A 26,906-nucleotide genomic window follows, 5' to 3' on the forward strand; every position below is an offset into this window, starting at 1 on the left:
TAATTCATGAGATAAACAGACAAGGAGAGATATATCATCAGATAAGGACAGATAAATCATGAATGAAGCCCCATACACAAGCTCAACAGCGGTCTTTTATGCAGCACAATTATTAAACAACTTTTGTTGTGAAACAAGTTTAACAACCCAAAAAAAGCTGCTTTGACGTCTTATCAGTCTTGTCAATTGTTTGAACAATAGCAAGCAACTTTTTTGGGGTTGTTCAACTTGTTTCACAACAATAGTTGTTTGATAATTGTGCTGCTGTTGAGTGTGTGTATGGGACTTAAGGTCTTATAAGGAGAGATAAATTGTGAGTTAATAAGTAAGGTGAGATAATTCAACTGAAAAGCTTTCTGAATCAACCCCAAAAACTCTGGGTGGAGGATGTACACTCATTTGTATTTGGAGGGTGCGATATATACTGTACATCAGCTTTATTTCTTATGAGAAGGGAGTAGAGGTTCCCAACCATGTGTTTATACTGACCGTCCTTTATGTCCTCTATGATGTCAGATGTGTAGGTAGTGATGAGATTTGACCCAAACTGGGTCCTGAAAGTGTGTAAAATCTGGGCATATCTAAAATGATATGAGTGAGGTAAGGTGAATTAGATGCAAGATCCTGAAAGGGCGTTGGCTTTCCTCTATCCAAAATCTGACTGAGAAAGACGACACCTCTTGAGGTCCATGGGTGAGAGTCTGGGATGCTGCAAAATTCAATCAGCTTGGAATTTTCCCATAGGGGTGTTTAATATTCCACACATTTGTCTGGGAAATATTTGTGGATGCACTGCCATACTCTAGATGCCTGATCAAGTAGGGTATGAGCGGCTTTTCCTCAAGGGAGAGAGCCACGCAAAGGTTTAAAGCGCAGGAACATCGATGGAGGTCCATCTTACATCCACAGAGTTCGATTGTATGAGGTGTCTGAAGAGAACCACACAGGTAGTTGGTACAGCAACATAATATTTTTGAAAGAAGAGTAGGGCCACTCCTCCCCCACCATTAGGATTTTGCAATACCGCATAGGTATGTTTAGCACGGCCATTATTCCAGACCAAGCTTAATACTAGGAAATGTAGGCGTTTGAAAAAGGCTTGTGTCAAGAAAATAGGAGAATGGTGCATAATATTTAAAATCTTAGGCAGGAGAACTATCTTTACCAAATTCACTCTCCCTGCCACAGATAAAGGCAGTTTGGTCCAGACTCTGTTTTTCTCTTGAACAAGCTGAAGGAGTGGATAGACTTAATTATTATTATTAATAATTATTATTTGAAAATAATGTAATAAAAAAATGCTTAATTTCTATAATAATTATGTATAAATGATTTAGTCAGTTTTTGTGCATTGTAAAATCTTTCCTCTCCTTAATTTACATTCAGACATTTCTCACATGGTGACATTTTTACTGCTGGCAGGTGATGTCACTGGAAGGAGACGCTGCTTGCCTTTTTGGCAGTTGGAAACAGCTGTTATTTCCTACAGTGCAACAAGGCTCCCACAGTGTGATGTCAGGTCCTCAGAGCTGTGAGGCGCTGACATCACACTGTAGGAGGGTTTTTACCATAAAATTAGCCAAACAGAGCCGCGTGATGATCCGTTTGTGAAAAGGAATAGATTTCTCATGGGAAAGGGGGTATCAGCTACTAATTGGGATGAAGTTCAATCCTTGGTTACGGTTTTTCTTTAAGATATCATTAGGGATCTAGCTGTATGGTCACTCCTAGATAGCTGAATGAGGTTACTATTTGAAGGGGTGAGGAGGATGGCGGCAAATCATCTGGTGGTTTATCAATAAGAAGAACCATTTTTTCTTATTTAGCGGTAAGTCCGAATAATAGCCATATTACCTTAAGGGCGAGAGAGAGTGGCCTGGATCAGCTAGGTAAAGGATTAGATCGTCCGCATCAGAGGTGTAACTACAAATCAGGGAGCATCCCAGTAAAACTCTAATGGGGCCTCCTTACTGTTCACAGCCCTTCCTTTGGTGACCCTCTTAGTCCGGGGGCCTGCCTTACATGGGTCATAAAACGAGTGTGGCCATCAAGATCTTCACACCCATAACAAGTGTAGCTACACAAATGTCTGATCTGGAGTATTGGAGAGAAGGAAGGTTAGTAGTTCGGGGGCCCCTCACACCTCTGGTCCCCACTGCAGTCACTGCTCCCCTGTAGTTACGCCCCTGGTCCGCACACATAGATAGTTTTTCATGCAAAAGTTCTGTCTGAAGACCCACTGTACCGGGATGTGCTCTAATGCTTAGTGTTCTGCTGCCAGGGCATGCAACAGAGGTGAAAGTGGGCAACCCTAACAGATCCTTCGCACCAGGGGGAAGAATTTGAGGCTTGTAAAGGATCATCTTCCCTGTCTTCATGGTAGAAACACTTCCCTGATTGTCATGTTACATGTCGCCCACCAGCAGGGAAACAGTATTAACAATCCAAGAATATTTTATGTCTTGTAAAAGTTCATACCTGATGGATGGACTCAACACTGAAGATAACACAAGCTCCCTGCATGCAATTAAGCAGATGGAAACATTTGATAAGCTTGAGGAGTTTTTGTTCCTGCAGCTGGTTCCCAAGGAACCGGGATTTGGTTTCCAGTCACATGGCAGATCTTCACCGAAGGCAAGCTGGGACTAGATGGACATTGTTTGCTGCGAGATTCATTCTTCTCTAAGCAATTTCAAAAACATGACGTGGTTTGTATACCAGCATAACTTTTAGGATTGCAAGTGTTTAGTATTATGTTTGTAGTACTGGTACTGGGGTATTGTGTTCAGACAATTAACTAGCAGTAGATTAAGGCCTGGTGCACACCAAAACCCGCTAGCAGATCCGCAAAATGCTAGCAGATTTTGAAAAGCTTTTTTGTTATTTTTCTATGGCGTTTTGCGGATTGCTGCAGCAGATTTCAGTATAGTAGATTTCATATATTGTTACAGTAAAGCTGTTACTGAACAGCTTCTGTAACAAAAACGCCGGCAAAACCGCTCTGAACAGGCGTTTTTCAGAGCGGTTTGCGTTTTTCCTATACTTAACATTGAGGCAGAAACGCACCCGCAATCCAAAAAATGCCTCACCCCGGCATTTTTCGTTTCTGCAAACCGCCTCCTGCTCTGGTGTGCACCACCCCATTGAGATACATTGACCAAGCGGATCCGCAGCCACAAGCGGCTGCAGAAACGCTGAAAAAGCCGCTCGGTGTGCACCAGCCCTAACTGTGTATATGGGCTGATCTTTGCAAACATTGATCAGTGATTGAGGTGAATATCCATTAATGAGTTTAAAGAATATTAATCATTTCAAAAAAATCTCTGTGTAGATAAGATGGATTCACATGAGGCTCGAGTCCCACTTGTGCGGATGCACTCTGTCCATTTTGCATCTGCTCTGCGCAGTCCACTTTGCATCCACCTGCTGCCCGATATGATCACTGCTCACCTGTCCCGCCGCCGATCGCTCGGTCCCTCTATATTCAGCCTTGAGGCCAGCAGGAGCATAGGCTGCATTACACCAATTCTCCCTAGCAACAGGTAGAATTTTCCTTGGTCCACTATGATCTAAAGAGAATTCTCCCTGTAGCGGAGGATTCCCATTGATCTTTTGCAGCCCAGTGGAGGTCCCCATGCTTCTTTATTGTGTACAGAGAGCAAGTGGCAGTGTATATCTGAGGTGAAGGAGCATGCTGATCCACATGGAGAGTTGGTGGGATTATGTATGTCAAAGGTGTGCACTAATATTGTTTTTTTTTTCTCTTTTTTTGCATGGCTATTGTATTGGTCACAACAAGGAAAGGACGAACAATTACTCCAACTGAGGGGAACATTCTGCAGCAACAAGAGTACTGTAATGGGCAGGCACATGGAAACAACACACGTAGAGAGGACGACTCAGATTGCGAAGTACAGTCTGTCAGCCTGCTCTGAGCTGAAGCAATGTATAGCAACAACAAAAGACACTGAAAAGTTTGGCACTGCTAATATTGATTTATTGCCGATGCACTTGCATTCAATTCTTGTAAAAAAAGTGAAATTCAAGTTCAAACAATTGACATTCAGAATAATACTTATCGTGCATAAGATGAGGGGGGTGTGGGATGGGCAGTGGGTGCCGACTGGTGCACGGACTGACGACTGTTTCGCTGTGGTTGCTTCTTCCGAGGCTTAGATTTGGAAGAAGCTACCACAGCAAAACGGTCATCAGTCCGTGCATCGGTCAGCACCCACTGCCCATCCCACACCCCCCTCATCTTATGCACGATAAGTATTATCCTGAATGTCAATTGTTTGAACTTGAACTTTTTTTTACAAGAATTGAATGCAAGCGCATCAGCAGTAAATCAACGTTAGCAGTGCTGAGGTTTTCACGGTCTTTTGTTGTTGAGGGGAACATTCTCTTTGACCTGCAGTTGAACCATGTTTTGTAATCATCTCCAAGAGGAGAACTGCCCTATTGTGGTTGTTCTGGGTTCATGCACATTTCAATGGATCAAATTCAGTAGCTGCTGCATGTCTAAAGAAAGGGATAGAATCTCCTTTCCTCCAGACGCATTTAATAGCCACTTTTGCACAGGGCTAGGGATAAAGAGCTAATTTACCTAGCTCTTTTTGTTTTTATTATATATTTATATATGTTAATTTGATCTAGTTTACTCTTTTCCAAGCTAAATAAGCCCAGTTTGTCTAACCTTTCCTTGGAAGATGCCGCATTCATCAGTTTGTATGTTAGCAGAGAAAGGAAAAAGTGGGTTTGAGTTACACACGAGGATGTAAATCCAAATACTTGCAGGTTGGGTAAGTTGCAGGTATGGGAATCACCAAAGCATGCAGGTAGCATGCTTTGGGTGCACAGCCCTGCTGATTAATTTGACTGCAGAAGTGTCTGAATAACTCCAGAAACAAGCACACAGCTAATCTTGTCAGAGCTGACAATAATGTCAGAAACATCTAATCTGCATATGCTTGTTCGGGGTCTATGGCTAAAAGTGTTAGAAGCAGAGGATCAGCAGGATAGCCAGGCAACTGGTATTGATTAAAAGGAAATAGATATGGCAGCCTCCACATCCCTCTCGCTTCAGTTGTCCTTAAATTTATAACACAGCACTTACAGACCATGAAAGTAAAGGAGGCCACTAACAATACAATTTGCCGAATGATCGTTTACGAATGATTCTTTGTAGAAACCTAAATGATCGTTTGGGATCACTTATGGACATAACTCTCCTAACCAATACACCTAGCCATTTTCAAATTATAATGGCACTTGGGAAAGTTTCAGCAACACTACAAGAGCAGGTAGCTTACAAAACACCCACTTTTGATTAGTTAGTTGCTGGTTGTTAGCCTTCCATAATGGTGACATTTGTGGCCTTTTTCTGTCCAATTGCTCCTGGTGCTTTGCAAACAAACAATGACGCTGTAACAAAAATAGATCACCGTGGGTAGTTCTCAAATAGTGCACCTGGGGTATAATGGAATTCTGTACCACCAGTTTGTTAGTAAGTGAGGCATAGGTTGTATCATTTTATCCGTGACAAGCTGTAGAATAGATTTTGGTGTGTTTTAAAGCTTGGACTATTGTCACAGAAAACATAGGTAGGGACAAACTCAATCCAACATTAAAAAAATTTAATTTTCAAATTTCTGGTCAAATTTCAGCAAAACACCATAAGTCTATATATACCAAAATAGCAATATCTGAGTAAGGGCCCTTTTCCACTTGGGCGTTTGCGCTTGCGGAATCGCAAAATCGCAAACCGCTAGCGATTTTAAAATCGCTAGGGTTTGCTAAATAACATGGCAATCGCGGAACGTTATTTCCACTAGCGCGATGCGATTTTTACCGAAGCGCAATCGCACGGCGGAGCGATTTTGTACGCGATCGCGATCCAATAGAAAAGATAGGAACGCATGAAAATCGCTAGTAAAATCGCGGTACTATGCGATTTTCATGCGTTTTTTACCCAGAAGCAATGCATTTTCCCACAATTCTTCTTCCTGTTGCTTCCTTTTCCTGTATGGGGCCTAGGAAAATGTCGTGGTTCACCACAGAGGGGCTGCTGGCCAAAATACAGCAGCATCCTTGTTTGTATGAGAAGGGGAGTGAGGATTACAAGGATAATCAGCTGCAGAACAAAGCCTGGGAAGAAATTGGATCCGATTTATTTGATGGCACCTGGGATGATCTGACATCAAAAAGCAAGGCCTCAAAAAGTAAGTGTACACATGTGATGCCACTTTTGCCACCATCCACCTGCCCTGCTACCTGCCCTGTGACCATTCACCTGCCCTGCCACCTGTCATACCGCCTGTAGTGCAACGATCCATCCTGTCAAATCATGTCACCTGTCATGTCATCCACATGTCACCTGTCATGTCAGCAGCTGTGCGACCATGCACCTGTCATACCGCCTGCTGTGCAACCATCCACTGCCATGCGAGGTGGCAGGTCGCATGGCAGTGGATGGTCGCACAGCAGGCGGTATGACAGGTGCATGGTCGCCCTGCCACCTGTCATACCACCTGTTGTTCAACCATTCATCCTGTCAAATCAAGTCACCTGTCATGTCATCCACATGTCACCACAAGTCACCTGTCATGTCAGCAGCATGTCAGCAGCTGTGCGACCATCCACCTGTCATACCGCCTGCTGTGCAACCATCCACCTGTCATCCACATGCCCTGCTGTATGAATGTTCAATGCATTTACATGTTAAAAGTGACACAAGAAATTTGCAAAGAAATAAAAAAAATTTAATACAAAGTTTTTTGTTTGGGGTGCAACAAACATTGAGCAGTTTTGTAAATTCAAAGAAACATAGTTATGTTCAAATGTGGTCATCCTGCCATACTACCGATCCTTGCTCAGAAACAAAATATTCACAAAGTTTTTCTCGTTGGGATAAGGCAGTACTCGTGCCTCTACTAGTTGTCGCAGCGGGTATTTCAGTTAACGGTACAAATGTAGTCTCTTCCACCGGTGTACCCTCCATCGTGATCACGAAATTGTGAAGGATGCAAGCAGCCTTTATGACTGCTATAGCATTTTGGGGTTTTAGATGCATCGCCGTGTGGAACACTCTCCATTTATTGGACATGATGCCGAAGGCGCATTCCACGACTTTTCTGGCTCTACTTAGCCTGTAGTTAAAAATGCGCCTGTCATAGTTGAGAGTCCTCTGGGCATACGGCCTCATTAAATTTCTTGTCAAACCAAATGCTTCATCAGCCACAAAAGTGTATGGATACGCGGGTCCGGTAGTTAGCGGCCAAGGTTTGTCATCTGGGAGAGTTAAGTTGCCACCAAACAGTTTCTGTCCGAAACGGCTGTTGCGGAAAATGCGTGAGTCACTGTTTCCGCCATAAGCACCCACATCAATGTAAACAAACTTACTATCGGCGTCCGCAACAGCCATCAGAACAATAGAAAAGAATTTTTTATAGTTAAAATAGTGGCTTCCACTGCGTGCTGGCATCACTACACGCACATGCTTCCCATCGATCGCTCCCAGGCAGTTTGGGAATTGGTGTTTGCAGTAGAATTTGTCAGACACTTCCTCCCACTTCTTCTTGTCCGGGAAAGCCATGTATATGTTTGCCAATTTGTCCCATATCACTTGGCAAGTGGTGCGTACCACCCGATGAATAGTAGTTACCCCCATGCGGAACTCATAATGCATAGAGGTAAAGCTTTGCCCAGTTGCCAGGAATCTAAAAATGGAAAGAAATGGAGATATATGTAAATTTTATCCTGTAATATACGCTTTGTACTAATGATATACAATTTGTACAGTTGCAGATCTCCGGAGAAGATGGAAGTCTGTGAGGGACAACTACAAGCGAGAACTGGAAAAACAGAAGGAGGAAGCAAAGAGTGGTTGTCGAGCTTCAAAAAGAACGAAGTACAAATACGTTCGCCAGATGGCATTCCTCAAAAATGTTGGAGAAACTGGACCGTAAGTTTTATTTTTCAGTTTTTGGGTTTGATAATTTAATCGTCGAGCCCCAAATCATCAAACTATTTAATTAAATAGACCTTACAATGCCCCAAAATTGTGATGTATGCAATACATATTTTTTTTGTAAAAAGGTATTTTCCTTTCCCCTTTTTACAGTACTGAAGATAGTATATTAGAAGAGGATGACAGTTCACGATGCTCAATGAGTGAAGACACACAGCTTGAAGGTGGTGAAACAGAGAGTACAGAAGTCATTGACATTCAATCTTCCGGGCTCATCTGTTAGTATGGAATCGACTTCTCAAACTCAATCTGGAGCACAACAACCAGCTGCAAAAACTTCCACAACCAAAAAAAAAGGCAAATTACTGAAACAAGATTATGAAAAGCAAATGCTTAGCTCAGTACAACATTTTGTTGAAACTTATAAAGAAAAAACTGAGGAAAGGAAAAAAAGAGATCAGCAGATTATGGAGGAAAGGGGTAAAAAAAGTGCCAATTTACAGTTTTTAATTAGCTTAGAACCGTACTTGGATAAAGTGCCAGCCGGCTTACATCTGTCATGTCGCAAAGCTATTCTAGAGGTCATTGAGAAATTTATTCCAATAGAAAGTTCCGGTGACAGATTTGGAACATATTCCCAATCACTATTGCCGCCTGCACAAACCCACTTCCAACTTCCACAACAGCAACTTCACAACCCTTATTTTGTACCAAGCATTCCACCAATGCATGACAGCCATGCTCCATACCAATCCTCATTTGATAGTAACATAGGTCAAGGCAGATTCAATTTCATGCCTTCTAGGCCTATAGTCAGTACAACCTCACTTGGTGCTACTACTCCACCCACATCAAACCGTCCAAATTTAGACAATTCCAATCTCACTACTTACAACATATTGCAACCAATTGTTACTGCTACCAATGTAAGTGAACCACAGCAATTAGGAAAGCAAAGTTTCGTCAGCATGTTATCAGAAACTACCGAGTAATGTAGGACAACATACAACCCGTTTCAGCACTGATATTTGTTGACAGTACAATGTTCAGATAGTTACGTAACATGTAGTTTACTAAATTTATTACAGCTTTGTGTTAAATTTGTTGTACACTGGCTTTTCGGCCTGCCATGGTGAGGAGGAACATTATCCCAGGGCCTAGCAAGTGGAAAATAAAATGTACTGCATGTGAAAACAGTCAAGAATAGAGCATAAACATGCTGTTCAAACGCACTGTTTTCACATGCAGTACATGACTTTTTTCCCATGTTGCCACTGGGATAGTGATCCACCTCACCATGGCGGTCAAAAGCAACATACAAGTGTACATGTGCATTGTGACCCGCTTTGTCGCTTTTCGGCCTGCCATGGTGAGGAGGAACATTATCCCAGGGCCTAGCAAGTGGAAAATAAAATGTACTGCATGTGAAAACAGTCAAGAATAGAGCATGAACATGCTGTTCAAACGCACTGTTTTCACATGCAGTACATGACTTTTTTCCCATGTTGCCACTGGGATAGTGATCCACCTCACCATGGCAGTCAAAAGCAACATACAAAAAACAACAATATACTGTGTCACGTATGTATACATACCGTAGCGTGATCAACAGTCGTTCAGTCGGAGTCACACTTCGCCGGAATTTTGTATCCTTCCGCTTCAAATCCGAACTCACCAAAGCCAAAAGTTGGTCAAAGCTGTAAAAATAAAAAAGTATATAGTTTGGTATGTGAAGGTTTAAAAAATATGTCAATGTTTTACATGGGTACACTATGACAACTGCAGTTCATTCGCACTTTAAGGAAAATGTCAGTGTTGTAATAAGTGGACTAATAAAAAAAAAAGTGATAACAATTTGAAATGTTAACTGTTACTAGGGAATTTTGGGGGACTTTCATGTTTGAAAGAAGGAATATTACAGTATCTATGATGCAACTTTGCACTACTTTATGTTTACCTGTGTGATTTTCTGAACTTTTAATACGTAAAATAATTATTTTGCCAATGTTGGGAAAAGTACAGTTTATAATAAAAAAAAAAAATTTCACTACAATGCGTGTATTGAATTACTACTAACATTATAATACAACATTGGTACAAATACAAAAGTGAAATGTACTGGGGCACCCATATTAAAACAACTTTGACTATTTGGTGGATTTAAAAAATGCATATGATTAGGCGAAAACAACAGTGGTGTAACTTGATCAACACAGTCAGCACACCCACAGAAACAACATGCAAGGTAAGTATTCCTTTTCCTTACAATAGTAATACTAATCCAAATTTGCACAAAAAAAACTAAACCTTGTATTAAATGTACAGTATAAAAAACATCTTACCTTTCAATGCTCATTCTGGCATATCCAAAAAACTTTTCTGGATGCTGGCGAAGATCCCGGTACAGCAACCAGAATTGTCCTTTCTTCTGTCTCTCCTTGAGAAGAGGATGCACCCAATACCTCCTCCTTTGCCGTCCTCTCCTCAGCACAAGCGACATCAGAATCATAAAGATCAACTCTTCAATCATCCTCCAACTGCACAAAAAACTCTCCCAACTATCAAATCTCTGCTCAAACAAACTCCTCTCAAAAAACCCACAAGACTTTCACTGTGCATTCCCCTTATATAGTGAAAAGGGAGGGCTTAAAATGTGGCCCAGCCAATGGTTTGAAGACACATCATATGTGCTCATATGTGCTCATCCAATTAAAACAGGTATACTTTTACAACCAATGACAATAGGTGTTTTAAAATGCCTAACCTCACACTACAATTTCAAACCACAACACACCTAGTTCAACCAATCAGCATGCACCCTTCCAAAAATCACAAATCACAAAACGCAGCAGTAATGGAAAAATCGCAAATCGCAAATCGCAAACGCAGCCCAAAAAAAGAAAATCGCTCAATCGCACCTGAAAAATTAGGGTAAAATCGCAATCGCAATCGCTGGCGGTTGTGATTTGTGATTGCGATTGCAAGTGGAAAAGGGCCCTAAGCCCGGGTCTCTAGTTTTCAAAATGGTGAGTTTTATGATTTTTATTAAATGTTGTGACGCTCAATGGGCTTTTATAAGAAAGAATGACATTGTTACATTTGTTGAAAAAAGGGTCTTGAAAAAGCCATTGGTGCTGCCCAATTGGTTAACAGTCTGTTGTGTGCCCAAAAAAACTTTCTGAATACGTGTATGGTGTATCATGTTAACTGTGACAAACAAGAGAATAAAATTTGGGGTCATTTATTTTGAGATTACAGAGGCACCAGTAAAGCATTTAAAAAAACTAAAAACAGCTTAAAAATGGGGGAAAAGGGGGGGGGGGGGGGTTGTATGTGCGTGGTACTGGCGGACCCACCTCCCCACAAAAGACACAACAGTATGTATCATATACAAAATACATTTATTACTCCAAATAGCTGCAACTCGTTTCTCAGATCTGATGCCCGCTTCCTCGGGCAAGGTACAAGAAGGAGTAGCTGAAAAAATGTCTATAGGTGTATAGCGCCTCACGTATTTACACCTTTTCGGCTACTCCTTGTACCTTGCCTGAGGAAGCGGGCGTCAGACCCGCGAAACGCGTTGCAGTTAATTGGAGTAATAAATAAATATAATTTGCATATGATACATACTGTTGTGTCTTTTGTGAGGAGGTGGGTCCACCAGTACCCCCCATTTTAAACAGTTTTTTTAGTTTATTTTATGCTTTACTGGTGCCTCTGTAATCTCAGAGTAATTTAAATATCCACCTGGTGGATGGGGTTACTACCCTTTCTGTCTACGGAGAGCAACATCTTAGCCCGAGTGGGGACAGGAGAAACTCCCCCATTTGCGCATAAAGTGGTTGCCTGTGGTGGCAACCCATAGTTGTGAGTATATCTTCTCTTACCTAATTAATTCATATACCAACAATAATACACTATTGGGACTCCGGAATTTTCTTATTTTGTTTCTACATATCAAGGTGTTTTATGGCTAAGGCCTATGACATGTAAATTCTTTTTAGTGACACACTGAAAAAAAATAAAAGTGTTCTATTTTCAAAGTTTTGGTCAAATTTCAGCTAAACAGCATAAATGCAAATGTTAGAAAACAGCAATATCTCAGTTGGCCTGGGTCCCTAGTTTTCAAAATGGTGACTTTTATGGCTTTTCCTAAATGTTCTGATGCTTTAGGAGCTTTGCTAAGAAATAATGATAGTATTACTTTCAGTGAACAAAATGGCCTTGAAAAAAGCCATTGCTGCTACTCGTTAACATTCTGCTGTGTGCCCCAAAAGCTATCTGATTATGTATATGGGGTATGGTATCATTTTAACTGTGACAAGCAAGTGAATAGAATTTGGGGCTGAAGCCTATGTCATGTGAATTATTTTTAGTGACAAACTGTTATTTTCCCATACACTGTACCAAAATTGACTTAAAAACCCCACAAAAATACACTTAAAAAACCCACAAAAGTGACAGAATTGAAAAGAGTATACCGGCACCTTAGGGACTAAGCTTTTTAAATATGCATGCCATACTGTTATTTTTGCAAATAAGGGCTTGCAATTATTGCTAGGGTACAACAAGTAAACAAAAAACAGGACCTTAACCCTTGGAATTAAATAAAACATTTAGGCAACTTCTAACTAGGCAAGTCGAATCTGGAGCTCCAATTCAAATCTGGATCATAATCACGTCATATCCGGATTTTGATTGTGCTGTGGCCGGATTTACTGGAATTCGTGATTGGGGGGGTATCAGAGCAACACTACTTCTCACCAGTGTGAGTTCTCTCATGTCTGACAAGCACCGAGTTCTGTGCAAAACATTTCCCACACTTAGCACATGAATACGGCTTCTCACCAGTGTGAGATCTCTCATGGTTTACAAGCACTGATTTCTGTATAAAACATTTCCCACACTCAGCACATGAATAGGGTTTCTCACCAGTGTGAGTTCTTTCATGAGTGACGAGGTTTGATTTCTGAACAAAACATTTCCCACACTCTGCACATGAAAATGACTTCTCACCAGTGTGAGATCTTTCATGTGTGACTAGGTTTGATTTTTGTACAAAACATTTCCCACACTCTGCACATGAATAGGGCTTCTCACCAGTGTGTGATCTCTCATGCGTGACAAGCTCTGATTTCTGCACAAAACATTTTCCACACTCTGCACATGAATGGAGCTTCTCTCCAGCATGAGATCTCTTGTGTCTGACAAGATCTGATTTAGCTACAAAACATTTCCCACACTCAGAACATAAATAGGGCTTCACTCCGGTGTGAAATCTCTCATGTCTGACAAGGTTCCCTTTGTTACCAAAACATTTCCCACACTCAGTACATGCATAGGGCTTTTCACTAGTGTGAGTTCGCTCATGTATGATAAGGATTGATTTATGCCCAAAACATTTCCCACACTCAGCACACGAATAGGGTTTCTCACCAGTGTGAGATCTCTCATGACTAACAAGATATGATTTCTGAACAAAACATTTCCCACACATGGAACAGGAATAAGACCCTCCACCAGTGGTAGAGCTCAGCTGGGTATGAGGCCCCTCTGGGTTAGACAGGTGAGGGGTGTCTGGGGGAATATTTGGGGTAACCAGGATATCTGCAGGAGATTCTTGTCCAGTGACATCATCATCTGTTGTACAGTCTGTGGATCCAGAGAGACGAGTCTCTGAGAGGTTCCTGATGCCAGGACTACGCGCTGCAAATAGAGAAACATCATCACTTCCTGTTAGAGAATTCTGAGGGGAGGAACACTTATCAATTAGGGATGGTCAGTGAGATGCTGATAATTCCAAGTTGATGCAAAGTTTATGCAGTTTAGAAATGAACAAAATGCAGCAGCAACATAACTTTGCATATAATTAACATGCAATTTGTACCATCTCAGAGTTATTGGCATGTCACTGACCATCACTAGTTATCAGCCTGACAGAGAACTGCTGAAGGTTGTGCTTGTTACAGGCTGCCAAACCCATGACAATAAATTTGCCTTACATGCAAATTTTATGTAGCCTGGAGTTCGGCCAAACAGAATTGTTTGCTGATAAACATAATTAGCTGCATACAAAATTTGCATCATATTTGCAAGCAAGATAGAGATGCTGCGAGGTAGAGGAATTATCCATTCAGGCCATGAAGATCAAAAACTATTGATAAATTTGTAGATGCTTATAATTTTCACACATGCATTCTCCTATTTATAGTATAGCCATATTCCTCCTCCCATTCTTCTGTCCAATGAGGAACCAAACTGCTGCACACTGCAGCTCCTATTGGACAGGAGATCATTGGTGAGACCTCAGAACCAGAAGCTTTCACAGATCACATTGTAGAATGATGGTGAATCTGCAGGGAGAGGAGACCCTAGACAGATCCCACCTTATATCCTGTTACCACTGCAGCTATGCGCACAGGCTAGATGACACTCTACCAAAACAGCCCTAACATTACCTAAAGATAGAGCATCCCCTAATGTGACCAATCTGTGTACAGTAATGTGCAGTGATCATTGTCAGCTTAATACAGGCCAGTAACACTAAGTTATCCCCTACTGTGACCAATCTGTGTACAGTAAAGTACAGTGACCATTATCAGCTTATTACAGGCCATTAACACTAAGTCACCCCCAATGTGATCAGTCTACGTACAGCAATTTATAGTGACCATTATTGCAGGCCAGTAAATGTTTCCCTCAAAACTTCTTTGATAGCAATGAAATGCACTGATAGAGTCAACATAATGTTTTTATTGCACTCTCTATTTCATCGAGTAGTAAGACACATCTTATACATGAAAATATTGCCCATTACAATCCACTGTAGTGCATCACAAGAAATGACTGACAAATGTATTGTGATCACACACCGCTTACTCAGACGCTCTAGCATGGAGCTAATAGCTTTACAATTTCTCTCAGGAACAGAAATTCTATTAGATTCAATATCAAAGAACAATGGTCTTGCAATAGTCTTTAATTGCCAGAGATACTGTTTGCTCATTCATGTTTTGCTCGGAATGTGATAAGTAATAGTGGTGTGATGTGTAATGTGACTACGCAGTATGCCTGTAATGAGGTATAAACACACTATGTACACAGGGAATGTGAGAAGTAATAGGGGTGTGATGTGTGCAATGTGACTGCACAGTGTGCCTGTAATGAGGTATAAACACACTATGTACACAGGGAATGTAAGAAGTAATAGGGGTGTGATGTGTGTACTGTGACTGCAAGGTGTGCCTGTAATGAGGTATTAACACGCTATGTACACAGTGAATGTGAGAAGCTATAGAGATGTGATGTGTAAAATGTGGCTGCACAGCATGTCCTGTAATTAGTTATAAATTCAATTTAGTAAGTGACTCTCAGAGTTGTAAAATCCTCGTCGGATTAGCATAATATTTCTACTGCAAGATGTAGTGGGATACTTCTCAATCATCCATCACCTCCCCTCTCCACAGAAAATAACATAATCCAAAGCCATCAGGTTGTCTGTACTGTTATTGTTGGTAAACTGTCAACTACTAAAATTAATAAATGATTGTTTTAGATTACAAAAATCTAACATGAGTACATAGGATGAATCCATATTTGGCCAGTCTGTGAACAGCAAAAAATCAAAATGAACTTCCGCACACTCATGCAAATCCTCATGCAAATCCACTTACAAAAATCATGCAGCAATCAATGCTGTCCCTACAGCTAAGTTAAAAGCTTGGATCTTCGTTACATAGTTACATAGTTATTTTGGTTGAAAAAAGACATATGTCCATCGAGTTCAACCAGTATAAAAGTACAACACCAGCCTGCTCCCTCACATATCCCTGTTGATCCAGAGGAAGGCGAAAAAACCCTTACAAGGCATGGTCCAATTAGCCCCTAAAGGGAAAAATTCCTTCCCGACTCCAGATGGCAATCAGATAAAATCCCTGGATCAACATCATTAGGCATTACCTAGTAATTGTAGCCATGGATGTCTTTCAATGCAAGGAAAGCATCTAAGCCCCCTTTAAATGCAGGTATAGAGTTTGCCATAACGACTTCCTGTGGCAATGCATTCCACATCTTAATCACTCTTACTGTAAAGAACCCTTTCCTAAATAAATGGCTAAAACGTTTTTCCTGCATGCGCAGATCATGTCCTCTAGTCCTTTGAGAAGGCCTAGGGACAAAAAGCTCATCCGCCAAGCTATTATATTGCCCTCTGATGTATTTATACATGTTAATTAGATCCCCTCTAAGGCGTCTTTTCTCTAGACTAAATAAACCCAGTTTATCTAACCTTTCTTGGTAAGTGAGACCTTCCATCCCACGTATCAATTTTGTTGCTCATCTCTGCACCTGCTCTAAATCTGCAATATCTTTTTGTAATGTGGTGCCCAGAACTGAATTCCATATTCCAGATGTGGCCTTACTAGATAGTTAAACAGGGGCAATATTATGCTAGCATGTCGAGTTTTTATTTCCCTTTTAATGCATCCCAAAATTTTGTTAGCTTTAGCTGCAGCTGCTTGGCATTGAGTAGGATTATTTAACTTGTTGTCGATGAGTACTCCTAAGTCCTTCTCCAAGTTTAATGTCCCCAACTGTATCCCATTTATTTTGTATGGTGCTAGATCATTAGTACGTCTAAAATGCATGACTTTACATTTTTCAACATTGAATTTCATCTGCCATGTATGTGCCTATATAGCCATCCTATCCAGATCCTGTTGCAATATGACACTATCTTCCTGAGAGTTGATGATTCTGCACAATTTTGTATCATCTGCAAAAATAGCAACATTGCTCACTACTGCATCTACTAGGTCATTAATAAATGAATTGAAGAGCACTGGACCCAGAACAGACCCCTGTGGTACCCCACTGCTAACAGTCTCCCATTTTGAGTATGATCCATTGACCACAACTCTTTGTTTTCTGTCCATTAGCCAGTTCCCTATTCATGCACACAGACTCTTCCCCAGTCCTTGCATCCTCAACTTTTGCACCAAACTTTTGTGGGGAACAGTGTCAAAGGCCTTTGCAAAGTCATATCACATCTACAGCATTCCCAATATCCATATTAGCATTCACTACCTCATAAAAGCTGAGCATGTTAGTCAAACAGGAACTGTCTTTAGTAAACCCATGTTGATGCTGAGAAAAAGGGGTTTATCTATAACTGAACTTAATTCCCTTAGGACCCGAGGATGCATGCCATCCGCGCCAGGTGCCTTGTCTATTTTTAATTTATTTAGTCTTGCCTTCACTTCACTTAGAAGATTGAGACTCTTCTGCCTCTGTAATTTTCAACAGTGCTGTTTTTTTGTGAAGACAGAAGCAAAGAAAGCATTTAATAACTCTGCCTTACCTTGGTCATCCACCATTGAGTTCCCACCCTCATCCTTTAGGAGTCCTATACAGTCAACCTATCTTTTTTTAGAGTTAATGTACTTGTAAAACTTTTTTGGGTTAGATTTGATATCCCTAGCGATTTGTTTTTCAGCTTCAATCTTTGCCTGCCCAATTTACTTTTTACAATTTTTATTGCACTCCTTATAAACTTATAAAAATAAAGTCTCTTGCGTAGTCACATACACTGCGTAGAGGTAGCCCAGTGTTGTATGTGTCCTAACTCTGACCTTGTAACATGCATAGCACAAACATGCACGGATTCAGTGCATCAAAACCTATCTAGGGAACAGGAGCACATATCCTTAACGTCCTCCCTGGGACAGATAGTGCATGTAACTAATCCTGCAAGGGAGCTGCTAATACCCACATATGTACTATGGGCACACACCAGCTAAGCTGTGTGTGTGCTAAGATCACTAATAGGGGAAGAGGGAGAGCACTAGATAAAATCCTAGCCACAAAGGATCAAATACAATTTAACAAACACAACATCCAGGCTCCTCACCTTGAGCTAGGACATTTAAACACTTGTAGATTTAATGGGGAGATGCTGGGCCAGAGTTAGGACACATACGACACTGGGCTACCTCTACGCGGTGTATGTGACTACGCAAGAGACTTTATTCTTGTAATGAAGATCCCAGCTTTTAATTTAGCTGTAGGGACAGCATTGATTGCTGCATGATTTTTGTAAGTGGATTCGCATGAGGATTTGCATGAGTGTGCGGAAGTTCATTTTGATGTTTTGCTGTTTTGCTTGCCACACCCCTTCCAGAACCTCCCCATTAAATCTACATGTGTTTAACCCTCCTGGCGGTTTGTCAAAATCCGCCAGGGGGCAGCAAATCAGTTTTTTTTTTATTTTTTTTTTCATGTAGCGAGACGAGGTCTCGCTACATGATAGCCGCTGCTCAGCGGCATCCCCCCAGCCCCTCCGATCGCCGCCGGCGATCGGAGATCAAGAGATCCCGTTCAAAGAACGGGATCTCTTGGAGGGCTTCCCCCGTCGCCATGGCGACGGGCGGGATGACGTCACCGACGTCATCGACGTCGTGACGTCAAAGGGGACTCCGATCCACCCCACGGCGCTGCCTGGCACTGATTGGCCAGGCAGCGCACGGGGTCTGAGGGGGGGGGGCGGCTGCGGCGCGACGGATAGCGGCGGATCGGCGGCGATCGGACACTGCACGCAGCTAGCAAAGTGCTAGCTGCGTGCAGCAAAAAAAAAATTATGCAAATCGGCCCAGCGGGGCCTGAGCGGTGCCTCCCGGCGGCTTACCCCGAGCTCAGCTCGGGCTTACCGCCAGGAGGGTTAAATGTCCTAGCTCAAGGTGAGGAGCCTGGATTTTGTGTTTGTTAGTCTGAACAGGGCCAGTCATAATAACTAAAAGATATTTAGTATGGATTACTCACCTATTCTACCATCTCTGAGAGGGCCCTCTTCTATAGTGGTCCACGTTATGTCGCCCTCCTCCCCAGAAAGCTGATCACTCCTCATGTATGTCTCTTCTTCTTCTTCCTTCTTAATGATACCCATCAAGTCACCCTCCTCCATAGACTGCTGATTACTCCTCACATATGTCTCCTCTTCTTCCTTTTTTATTATCCCCATCATGTTACTCTCCACCGCAGACAGCTGATCATCACTCCTCACATATGTCTCTTCTTCCTCTTTAATTGTCCTCATCTTGTCACTATTTTCTATAGGTTGATGATCATCCCTCACATATGTCTGCTGTTCTAGTTCAGATCTTAGTTCTAAAAAGGATAATAAAAGTTCTGTAAATTATTAGCACTACTAAAAAGAGCACAGACATGATCATCATTTGCTAGGAATTGATAATATCCCATAAGCTGTGGTATGCTGCACATTCTGTACCACTGTCCTCTCTTCCAGTGTGCCTTGCTCATCATCTGGTGCTTCTCTCCTCCTCTCCATGCACACATTCCTGGGAGATAACAGCAGTGCCGGCAGCGGTGGATGGATGATGAGGATGTGAAGAGAGAACAGCTATAGACAGAGGAAGATAGGAGTAGAGGCCTGCAGCTACTAATAGGTTTGGCATCTAATGAACTGGGCAGAAGGGGCTGCAGCTCCATATCCTGACCATACATGAGCCCACCTAACCATCACATACTAACCACAAACATTCCAAGAGCTTTAGCAAGAAACCTTTCGCTGGGCCAGTGCCAATTCCAGGACCGAAGCAGCAGAGGCCACCCAACCCCTCCTCCATCATCTCTGCCTGTCCTACCAGCCACGCCCCTTGTTAACTAGCTCCACCCCCTAGCTGTGACCCACCAGCCATCACCTTTGTGCAGACTCCAACCTCTCCCACTGTGGGACTCCCAACACACTGTCCTCCCATCAGATATACAATGGATATGCTCATCCGGCAGCACCATCTGATCTGCTAGAAAAAAGGACACAATGTGTGCACACACACATCCAGTTTTGAGTGGCCAATTTTACCAATACCATGTAGTATGATGGCAAACACATTTTTAATATTGTGAATAGATTGTGTAGACAAGCTCTTATTCTATACGGTAGTGGTAAGATTGGCCAATCAAAACTGGATGAGGGTACAGACAGACTTTATACCGCTGAGATCTTTACCACCTCCCCGGTACTTACGTATTATACTGTCCAGCATATTTGGGAGCCTCCTGTTAAAAATATTTTTACTTTTCTTGCAAAGTTGAACCATCTTTAGAAAGCTGAACATCTTGGCTTTCATTTGTACCAGGACCCAAGTCGGTATAACACACGTGGTCTGAATAAGTGGGTGGTGAAGGAGGGGTACCCCCTACACTTGGCTGTCGCTGTTACTATTAGAAGCCTCCGATCTCTATATTGGGCGGCTGGAGGCTGGCCCCTTCTTGCCTGCAGAAACGAATCACAGTGACTCCGGTGTAATGTCTGATTGCGCTGCCCGGAAGCTCCCTTCCACACTGAGTAGTACGCATGCTCAGTGTGAAGTTAATGATGCTGCTGGAGATAAAATACGAAATATCTCCGCTCCCACACCTCTTACACTCCCCAAATTTTCAGGGTAGGGAGGGGACCCCCCGAACGACCTCTATGCCAAATTGCAGCCCCCGAGACCCACTGGTTCAGGAGATAGATTAGAGAAATCTATCTCGGGAACCGGCGGGTCTCGGGGGCTGCAATTTGGTTAAGAGGTAGTTCGGGGGGTCCCCTCTCTACCCTGAAAATTTGGGGAGTGTAAGAGGTGTGGGAGCGGAGATATTTAGTATTTTACCTCCAGCAGCATCATTCTATAGGAAATGTGGCCGCACTGTCTCCTACTGCGCATGCGGGGCAGCGCAAAACCACAGGCAGCGTAATCAGACACAACACCGGCAACACCAACTCAGAAACTGTGGAGTGTAGTGATAAGATCTGTTTCCAGGGGCCTGGGCAGGTAATATACTTGCAGAAACAGAACAGCTTTCTGCACAGCAGAACAGAGCAGAGCGCAGGAGACAACGAGGGTGGGATACAGGAGGAGCTGGAATCAACAAGTCTGAGGACAAGATGGGGGATGATAAACAGGAGCCGGAGTTCATCAATTATTAACCTGACTGGCACTAGGCATTAAAGCAGTAGGACCAGCCGCCCACTTAAGAGACCGAAGGCTTCTAATGGTAACAGCGACAGCCAAATGCAGTGGATAGCTCTCCTTCAAAACCCACCAATTCGGAAACCGTGAGTCATACCGAATTGGAACCTGGTGCAAATGAAAGCCAAGACGTTCAGCTTCCTAAAGATGGTTCAATCTTGCAAGAGAAGCAAATATATTTTTAACAGGAGGCTCCCAAATGTGCTGGACGGTATAATACGTAAGTACCCCCTCCCCTTTACCCACTGCAGTCTCCCTTCCACACAAGAACATCGATCACATTAACTAACCCCTAATAAGCTGTTCTGGAGGGGTAAGATAGATGACAACTACCCAAAACGCTGTAATACAAGGGGGTGTAATTACCTTCTGCGACTTCTCTTCCTGCTTTTATATCACGTTATGGTTAAATCACTTCCTGTATTTGGCTTCATTACATATTGCCTGTGCGTTCCACCTGGGAGAGGCGAGCTCACCATCTTGTGGTAAGTAAGCTAACTGCAGCCTCTATCAGTGGAATATTATTACTGTATTATTGTTAGTATTACCAAGCAGTTGCTGGAAATGTAGAGCTGCCATATGGATGTGGCTGAATTATAGGAAGTGCCAGCTTCTAGACTGTGAGGAAGAGGCAGAATTACTGGAGAAGTTGTGAAAGCACATGATGAAGCACAAACGGCAATGGGATGACCACCTGAGGAAAACCAGCACACAAAAGCAAAGCCACACACCGCAGTGGAAGATACCAGGCCGCAATTATTTCTCAAAAAAGGCGATACCCAAACTGTACCGTGATGTTGAAAGGCAAGTGGTGTCATCTCTGGCACACAGCGTTGGGTCAAGGGTCCATCTGACCACGGATGCTAGGTCTGCAAAGCATGGTCAGGCCTGCCCGAAGACTAAGTCAGTCCCCACACAGCATCTCTTCCTGCACGCCGTGTGACTGCCTGCCCCACTAAGTCAGTCCCCACATAGCATCTCTGCCTGCAGGCCGCTTGACTGCCTTTTCCGCCACCACCAACAGGGAGCAGGACTCCAGGTGGATTCCTGAATTTTTAAGGCCGCTGCTAACAGCGGCCGCTAACAGAAACAATAATAATTTTTTCTGGTGCATGTACATGCCTACCTAATTTATCTGGCTGCACTGAGGCTGCAACAACAAAACAAAAGGCATGTACATGTAAATGCGGTATTTCTCCTCATGTTTGTTGTGGCCTTTCAGAATTGAGCCCATTGTGTGTATTTTGGGCTAATGCAGTGATCATTTTAGATATTCATCTGGTTTATATAATAATATGGGGAGTCTTTCTCTTTTGTTTTGCTAAATCAATGTATATGGGTCGTTTGACTCACTTCCCCCATGTGGTGCCCATGGTATTCATAGATAGTGAGGTACCCAATCCTGCTCTATTACTTCTTTTGAAAATTACGTAAATGATCTACCTCTTGTTTTTTTGCCACAAAACCTCCCCAGCGTTCAATTTCCCCAGGATTTATGTGCAACAAAGTGATCCAATTAATTTTCATAAACTTTTTTTTTCCTGTAACTTGCCACAATGTGTCAAGCAAGGGTCTAGTATACAGTGCGTATTGACGTGTAGGCACATCAATACCATTCACAGCATGTTTTGTATTGACGTGTATAACCATTAATACTGCTAGGGAGGTAAAGCTTTTTGTGAGTGATACTGGTTTCCAGTATTTACTTTCTATGCATTTTATAGGCAAATACTCACTATAAAAAGGAAAAAATACACTATTCCTTTTGTTTTAAAATATGCAATGCCACTATAAATAAAACCCACCCATTTTATTTGCCTATTAGTCTCGGCTATCACAACATTTAAATTATGTTCCTAGTACAATGAGTACAATGTATGGCGTCAAAAGATTATGTGGAAATAAAGGTGTATTTTTTTTAATTTTTTGTGTCCTATCAATTGTAAACCCTTATGTACTAAAATAACAGTAATATACCCTCATGACATATATTAAAAAAAAAAGCTGAGTCCCTAAGGCAACTAATTATGGATTTTTTTTAAACTTTTTTTTTTTTGGAAGGGAAGGGGGGCTTTGGAAGTGATTCAATTATATTACAGATTTTTTTTTTTAATCTGTGGTGTGTAATGTAAGCTCTCTTCACTAGATGGCGATATAAACACTCCCTAGATTACGAGGAAGTGTTTAAATTATTTTTCTACTTCTAGTCACATCTTTATTATGAGTGGACATGGCCCCTGATCAGAATCAGAATCATTTATTTCGCCAAGTACAACGGGGTTGTACCCGGAATTATTTTTGGCTCATACAGGGTCGGAGATGGTACAAACACATACATGCGATCCAACACATAAAATTAGGTACAGTATACACAGTAAGCACCTACCTATATATAACGCACATAACCATAGTGAAGGACGCGTGGAGAAGTCTGGAGTGCTGTGTGAGGGGAGCAGCCTGCCAACTATCGACGGCGCTCGCTCGCTCCACAGCAGTTCCAGATGCCCCGCAGTGTCCTGAAAAGAGTGGATAGAGAAATAGAGATGGGATAGCTAAAGAGAGACTGAGGAAGAAGGAGAAAGAACCAGGCAAGAGGAGAGAGACAGAGGCATTTTAGGGCTTCAGATTAAAAAAAAGACCCCTGGTTCCGACGATCAGTCCAAGAGTCCATCCTTGTGGTCCGATTCCCCGATGTAGGAAGGTGGTCAGCTGGTCTTCAGAGCTAGGTGGTGGTGCAGGCTGACACGGTCCTCAACAGTGGCTGAGGTGGTAGTCGGGTGGCCGAGCAGGCTGGGGGCTGCGGCTGGTGGAGACCCTCAATCGAGCTCTGCTGGGGATCTCTTCCATGTGGGAGGCCCAGCAGGAAGCGGCGGTGGTCAGGCCTTCTGTGCAAATGAAGTGTCCCCCATGCTGCGGGTTGGCATCCTGGACTCCTAGGCAGCGGCCCACGTGGTGGAGGGGCCTTGTCAATCCCGGGGTGCGGAGGATGGGTGCTCCTTCAGTGCTGGTGGCGTCCTGGTTGCCCTGGGTAGCGGGGGTACAGTAGTCCCTACGACCCACTCCACGTGGACGCTGAACTCTGGATCAGCAGCTCTCCAGTGAGCCTGCTTAGGTGTGGGGTCTCTGGGGCCTCCTGTAGTGGCGGTGGCTGGAGGGCTAGCTCGGGGCAGCAGTCGGGCAGTCGGGGATCAGACGCTGATCCAGGTCATGGCAGCAGCGGTGGAGAGCTGCTAGTGTGGTCCCGCCTGCAGGCTGAATGCTGGAGCGGCTGCAGGGGGCAGCATCCTGTGGGCCAGCCGGAGCAGGCTCTAGGTGGAAGCAGCATGAGGCTGGAGCAGCGTCTCGGTCCGTCCGAGAGCCGATATGGATGGCGTCAGGGCCAGCGTGGTGGAGAACAGATCGGGCACGTGGGTCTTGATCAGCTGGCCGCCCGATCAGCTGGCATGCCATGCCGCCGCCGTCATGTGGCTGATGTTCAGCGCCGTGGAGAAGCTCTGTGTCACTACATCCTCCCCGGTAGGCTAGGGGGGACCTGGGTGGTCAGCAGATGGTCGCCGATGGTCCGGGGGCAGCGGCGGCAGATTGGCAGAGCTCAGTGCTGCCCTCTCCATGCCTGCACGTGGGCCCCCGAACAGCTGATCATTTCGCCGTCCAGCATATCCTGCGATCCGAGGCTAGTGCAGAGCCGGATCGGCAGTGCCCATGTCCTCCGCCTCCTACCTCAGCAAGAGGTGAAACAAGAGGTGAGTGGAGGAGAGCTTTCCATTTAAAAGAGTAATAAAGGCCGGAGCCCTGTGGCCGAGGCGTCCGAGTCCGGCGCCATCTTCATTACAGGCACTGCAATTGATTTGGGGAAGTCTTGCTTCTCCCCAACCGCCATCACAAAAAACTGTGTGCGCTCCACCGCTTAAACACTGGCTTTGGATACGCGTACAGTTAGACTTACGCGGCCTCTAGCTGGAGGAGTATAGTCATCCAGATAGGCTTAAGGTGTTAATGAATCAACGTCAATGCAATTTATTTCTTACAGTAAGCTTGAATGGTGCAGGCTTCTTTTACTTACCTGGGGCTTCCTCCAGCCCCTAAAGTCTTTCAGGTCCATTGCTGTCCTCCCGTGCATACACTGACCTTTTCTGGCTACAGGAGCATGATCAAGGAGGCGCACTGCTGGGCCAGCACATGCTCAGTAGCATAGCTAAGTCACACACTTTACTGACCGGCACAACGGATCAAGAAAGAGGACTGGGAAGACAGCAATGAACCCACAAGACTTTGAGGGCTGGAGGAAACCCCCAAGTAAGTAAAAGAACACTAGTTCAATACATAAGTAAGACAAAGACAAATAACATTTAGGCCTGAAACACACCAGAGGAGTTTTTCTGAGCGTTTTGAGTTTTTAAATCTGCTGCTAATGTTATCCTATGTGTCTGTGCACACTGGAGCAATGAGGTTTTGTAAAAAACCCCATAGCATTACATTGGGAAGAGCTTTTAGAGGTTTCAAAACCTCTTCCCAATGTAATGCTATGGGTTTTTTTACAAAACCTCATTGCTCCAGTGTGCACAGACACATAGGATAACCTTAGCAGCAGATTTAAAAACTCAAAACGCTCAGAAAAACTCCTCTGGTGTGTTTCAGGCCTCATATTGCGCTTTTCTCCTGGCGGACTCAAAGCGCCAGAGCTGCAGCCACTAGGACGCGCTCTATAGGCAGTAGCAGTGTTAGGGAGACTTGCCTAAGGTCTCCTACTGAATAGGTGCTGGCTTACTGAACAGGCAGAGCCAAGATTCGAACCCTGGTCTCCTGTGTCAGAGGCAGAGCCCTTAACCATTACACCATCCAGCCACCACTAAAGTATAAAGTATGGTCAGTGCGGCACTCACTGTTTAAAGTGTACCAGAGACGATTAATTAAAAAAAAAAAAAAAAAGATTTATACATACCTGGGGCTTCCTTCAGCCTCATACACTCGGTTCGCTCCCGCACCGCCGTCCTCAGTCTTCTCCAGCTCCGGTATGGGGTCTGGGGTCCTGCTAGTTCAGCCAATCGGGGCCAGTCTACGCAACAGGAAGTGGGCTCTTTACGTTTCTCTCCAGCACCTGCTGGAGAAGACTGAGGACGGTGGCGTGGGAGCGATCCGTGCCAATGGGGCTGAAATCTTTTTTTAATTACTTGTCTCTGGTTTCCTTTAAGGCTTCTTGCACACCAAGACGTTGCATTAGGTGGCACGTTAAGGTCGCATAACGTGCACCTAACACAACGTATGGTGCTGCAAGAGCCGACGGTAGAGTGAGCCGCGTTAGGCGGCTCGAGTCCTATAATGTCTCCCAGAGTGGCGCTGATTGGCCAGCGGGACCACGTGATGCGGAGCGAGACACTCCGCATCACGTGGTCCCGCCGGCCAATCAGCGCTCCCCCAGTGCAGTGAATATTAAGTAGCCATGTGCGCGGCTACTGTAGCTGGCTCTCCCCGCCTCCTCTCCACCCCCACTGCGCATGTGCAAACAGTCTAACGCGGCTATAGCCGCTCCAACGCCGTAGCATGCTGCACTTTGCACAGAACGTGCAGCGTTACATGTAACGCAACGTGGGCTGTGTGAACAGCCCACTTGTGTTACATTGCTGTGCGTTGGGGGAGCGTTACAGGCGCACTAACGTGCGCCTGTAACGTCTTGGTGTGTAAGCAGCCTAAAGGTGAACAAGATAAAGGTTGGAAGCGATCTCATCATGTATAGGCGCTGGCTCCCCTCTCTTTGCTGAAATGGCTCATTGAAGTGCTTCAGCCATGTGGGTAGAAGGAAGGCAAAACATGCGATACACAGAAGAAGAAGAATGCGGGCACCATTCAATGCAAAATGACCATTTACTGTAGTGTCAGTCCAGCAAAATCCAGCTTAAAACCAGAGAGTT

The 26,906-nt window shown here is 43.7% G+C and overlaps 1 protein-coding gene across 1 annotated transcript in view; it reads right to left on the minus strand.

Moving 5' to 3' along the window:
* Positions 1–12,507: 12,507 nt before the first annotated feature.
* LOC137534509 (zinc finger protein 585A-like) overlaps positions 12,508–26,906 on the minus strand; it is a 30,046-nt gene continuing 15,647 nt past the window's right edge. Inside the window, exon 7 of the mRNA XM_068256043.1 lies at positions 12,508–13,500. Within this exon, the coding sequence (XP_068112144.1) occupies positions 12,723–13,500 (778 nt within the window). The 3' untranslated portion in view covers positions 12,508–12,722. The remainder of the gene's footprint in view (positions 13,501–26,906) is intronic.

Source organism: Hyperolius riggenbachi, chromosome 10 (genome assembly GCF_040937935.1).
Source record: "Hyperolius riggenbachi isolate aHypRig1 chromosome 10, aHypRig1.pri, whole genome shotgun sequence".
Lineage (NCBI taxonomy): Eukaryota > Metazoa > Chordata > Amphibia > Anura > Hyperoliidae > Hyperolius > Hyperolius riggenbachi.